The 4,764-nt window shown below is 35.0% G+C and overlaps 1 protein-coding gene across 1 annotated transcript; it reads right to left on the bottom strand.

Annotated features, from left to right (window-relative positions):
- Window positions 1-1,661: 1,661 nt before the first annotated feature.
- LOC105112751 (flavonol sulfotransferase-like) lies at window positions 1,662-2,932 on the bottom strand. The gene has a single exon (XM_011008576.1). It carries the CDS (start codon window positions 2,930-2,932, stop codon window positions 1,922-1,924), a length of 1,011 nt encoding a protein of 336 aa, XP_011006878.1. The 3' UTR covers window positions 1,662-1,921.
- Window positions 2,933-4,764: the final 1,832 nt, after the last annotated feature.

Below are 4,764 nucleotides of genomic sequence, written 5' to 3'. Positions count from 1 at the left end.
CTAGTAACCTTCATGCAAATACTAGGTGGCGACTCCCAAGACCCCAAATCAAGCAAAAAGAACGGAAAATCATTGAATCGCCGCGCGCGAACATGCGACAGATATATGGATAAGCCAGACCAATCTCATTTGAATGCAGCCAAGAGAATTCTTCGCTACATCAAAGGCACAATAAATGAAGGTATGTTTTATACCTCAAGTATAAATTTCAATCTTACTAGCTACTCGGATAGTGATTGGGGTAGAGATCTAGATGAAAGAAAAAGTACAACAGGGTTTGTATTTTTCGTGGGAGATACATCTTTCACATGGTCATCCAAGAAGCAATCGATTGTCACGTTATCAATCTGTGAAGCTGAGTATGTTGCTGCTAACTCAGCTGTATGCCATTTAATATGGTTAAGGAATTTGCTAAAGTTTTTGGGATTTCCTCAAGAAAATCCTACAGAGATTTATATCGATAATGGATCAGCGATTGTATTGGCAAAGAACCCGGTGTATCATGAAAGAAGTAAACATATTGATACACGTCATCACTTTATCCGAGAGCATGTAAAGAACAAAGAAGTCAAGCTGATATCCTGCAAAACAGATGATCAAGTTGCAGATATCTTTACCAAGCCATTAAAGAGAGAAGTATTTATCAGATTGAAAGTCATGCTTGGAATGACATCCCACAATTGAGTTTAAGGGGGAGATTTGTAAGTAAACTCAATCTAGAAGGTCAAGGAAGGCAACCACCAGCTGTCACCGCCCAACCGTCTAGACGTTGACCGCCAGCCGCTTTCACACCGTCGGCCACAACCGCCTTCACACTTGAAAGTTGAATTTTCTTGTTTTGAATTCATGTATAAATAGACAATTAAACTTATGCAATTATGTGTGGAGAGATTGAGAGAAACACTAAAGAGAAAGAGAGAGGGTGTGTTATTGTAAGCTTTTTATTATTGTAAGCTTTTCATTATTATAAGCTTTTCATTATTATAAGCTCGTTGTTCTTGAAATAAAAAAGTGTTTTATCCTCTCGAGTGTTTCAAAGTCAAAGCCACCTCAAGTGGTTTCTCCCGCAACACAACTCACTTTCTGTCATTTTTCCCCTGTAATCAATTTGTGCATCCAATGTCTAATTAAGCCACGCTTCTTTTAAGTTTCCATCAAAATCTCCGGTATAAATCAAGCCATCCCTTGACATATCGGTTCCAAAAGATTTGTTTGAAGTAAGAAGGATTGTGAGCTGAACCTGGTAAGGGAAAAAAATCATTCTGACTGGTCAAATTATTCTGCTGATAGTGCATAAAAACTGCTTTCAGATTCTTTATGTGCCTCTGTTGCACATGAAGCAGGCAACTGGGAAAACACGAGTTCTCCTACAGATCTTGATCTTTTATCTTAACCAATTACAAGGCATTTCGAGATCCTTTCTGCAGATGTGCCGCCTACGTTCATTTGATCTGCAATTCAACATTCTTAATGGATGGTTGTCTCGCTTGGTCCTTGCTCCGCCCTCATGTATGGCTGTCTCGGTTCTTTTAAAACATTTATAGCTGTGAAGAAAAACACACTGCAGTTTCTGTGAAGAAAACACTCTAATATTATATATTAAATTTATTTTTTAAAAAAACTGATGAATGGAATGCATGTACTTGTGTTAAAGAATTAAAAAAAAAAAAAGGAATCCCATTTTGAATTCTTACAAACATGCAAGGAAATCCATGAAGTCACAAACACAGATTCACAAAAGAACATTTTGAATTATTGACATGGATGATTCACAAAATGTGAATACTTGCTAGGAAATACAAGAGATGAACAGAGAGGGTATTTATTGGGATACACAGTTGCTGTTTCACGAGATGTTGATAACAGCTTTTGATGAACCCACTTCGGCAATAATGATAAGCAAATGGGACACCAGGCACAGTCACCTGGGCAGCTTCAAGCCTGAACCCTTGAGCTTCTGCTCCATTATGTCATCTAGACGCGCTCCCATTTCAGGTGTCAAGTGATTTGCCCAGTCGCCTATCTCACCTTTCCTGAAGTATAAACTATTTTGAATAGCAATTGATGTGTCTAGATGGAGCTTCCCATTTTTATTCACCTCCAAGCGGCTCAACTTCTCAAAACTACACGTGCTTATTATCTTTTGCACCTCCCCTTCCTCCTCTTCCTCTAAAGTGAAAGAACAACCCATGAACTCAGCCAATTTCTTAGCATGGGCAGCGGTGTCTTTCTTCATTTCCTCATATGTCAAGAACAGTATCTTCTCAGGGAACTCCAGGCTTGCTCTCCAATACCCTAAAACATGGTCCCAATAGGGTCCCAAGATTGAAATTCCATTGCAAAACATCTCAAAGGCCTCTTCCAGAGGAACAGGTTCTACATTTTTCGACATTTGATGCGTGGACACAAAGCACCACCAAGAAACAAAAGTATCCTTTGCGTCCCTGCAAATGTAAATAATCTTGCAACTAGAAGAAATGATAGATTTAGGTAAACAACTGTAAGGAACATGAGTAGATAGCAGAGGAACTGCCAAGTCCCGAATCCTTGGGTTTTGAGCAACTTGAAATTCCAAAAAAGGAACGCAGTCATGAGGCATCTTGGTAAGTAAAGAACTAGTTGTTGAACCACTTAAACGGGATCGTGTAAGAACAGCAAAAGCGAGGGCCTTAAGCCAAGTTGTGCCAGTTTTTGGAGAACTGGCGACAAATATATCAGTGGATTGAGGATTGAAATGCTCTTGAACAGACATGAGTCCTTCTAAGAAGAAGGAAGAGTACCAAAAGCCTTGGTACAGGTAATAATCATTCCCCCTCAAGCCTTTAGCTTTTGGAAGGGTGGACATCATTTCATTGTAATTTTTAGCTTCATTTTTCCTCTCAGCACTTTCACCACAATCCAAGATTTGGGTGGAAGGCAAAGAGGATTCCATGAAAGTACAAAAGGAAATATAATGTGAAGGAAAGGCCATGGCAGCTATTTGTAGCGAGTCAAGAGCTGGTTTAATTTTTGGCACCATCAACTATTACCTTTCGTGAACGTGCTGTCTCAAATTACTGATATTGGTCACCATCATTCAAGATTTTCTGACATCTTCTTTCACATTGTCACGCTGCTTAAAGCACGTTGTCACGCTGCTTACAGGGGTGTGTAAAAAAAATTAGAAAACTGAATAAATGAAGAAAAAAAACAAAAAAAAAACATATTACAATAGTTAGAAAAAAAATTTCAATTCAATTAGGTATTTGATTTTATAATGTAGAAACTATTTAACCGGACCAGACCGTTTCAAAAAAGATTCCTAGCCAGTGTTTTGTGTTGATGATATAAATAGAAAAAAGATGTCACTCTCACCTCTCTCCGTTAACCCTAATTCCCTAATAGAGTAACATTCTCCCCCGCCCTCACCACTAACCTTAACTAGAGCACCTGTCCTTATATCAAAGCACTCTCTCGCCTCTCCACCTCTCCCTCTCCTGTCTCTTTAGACTTAAAAAATAGAAACACGGTTACAAAGAGATCCAAAATAATTGGTGTTTTCATTATTTGAAACCAGATTAATTATAAACAGATTCAAGTTCCTTTTTATCTATGCAAGATCACACGGTACTTCACAGTAACCACTACTCTGAAACTGAATCAGTTCTATAACAGTAAGTTTTAATTAATTAGTTAATTATTTTATAAACCAAATCATTTATATAAGATCAAACCAGTTGGTTTAAACCAGTTTCAATTTAGTTTTAAGTTTTTATTTTATTTTATTGTTTTTGAAAAACAAAAACCAAATCAAACAAAAAATAATCACTCATTGCCCTAATCTCTAATTATTGAATTAAATCAAAATTTATAGTATTTTAATATTATTGATCACCTGTCGGCTGATGCAATGGGGTATTATTTCATATTATAATGGATTGCAAATCTTCAGCGTGATTGTGTTTTAAATCCTTCTTTGTAAGCTTTAAATGGTGTGGAACCCACAAAACAATTTAATCCTATATTTTGGGTGGTGGAGAGTATACTATTGTTTTTTGAATGTTTTTTTTTAATTATATTAAAATAAGCTTTTTCAATTTTTTTAAATTTATATATAAAATAATCTGTGAATACTTAAAAATTAACTTTTTATAAAAAACAATTCAACAACTTCAAGAGAACAATCGTCTTATTAGATCGCTTTTCTAGACTAATAAGAAATATTTGTTTCATTAAAATTTGGTAATGACAGCTTGCAGCAAGTTGAGAGCAGATTAATTATTGGCACTATGAACTATTTTTTCTCGAGGATGAGATGCCTTCAGTTACAAATATTTAAGTCACCATCATCTAAGGTGTTTGTACTGTTTCTCTACTTTTCTGACATTTTCTGTGACACTGTTACCTGCCCCAAATTCTAATAATTGAATTAAGTAAACATTTACACTGTTTTAGTATTCTTATCAGCCGGTAGAATTAGATTTCATTTCATATTTAATGATTATTTTTTAAAATATATTTTATTTAAAAATATATTAAAATTATTTTTTATATTATCACTTCAAAATAATTTAAAAATAAAAAATTAATTTAAACTAAAAAACATTGAAAAACACTTTTAAAATATAAAATTTTTAAGACTTGATAATAGCTCCAAGGCTTTAAGACTTGATATTTTATGGAATATTTAGAGCCTCTAACTCTATAACTTTAACCCTTTAAAGTTATATTTTAGAGTGGCGGTGGTAGTTATTTTTTAAAATATTTTTTGTTTTAAAATATATT

Source organism: Populus euphratica, unplaced genomic scaffold, assembly GCF_000495115.2.
Source record: "Populus euphratica unplaced genomic scaffold, PopEup_1.0 scaffold364.1, whole genome shotgun sequence".
Taxonomy (NCBI): domain Eukaryota; kingdom Viridiplantae; phylum Streptophyta; class Magnoliopsida; order Malpighiales; family Salicaceae; genus Populus; species Populus euphratica.
This window is presented reverse-complemented; position numbering and strand designations above follow the sequence as displayed.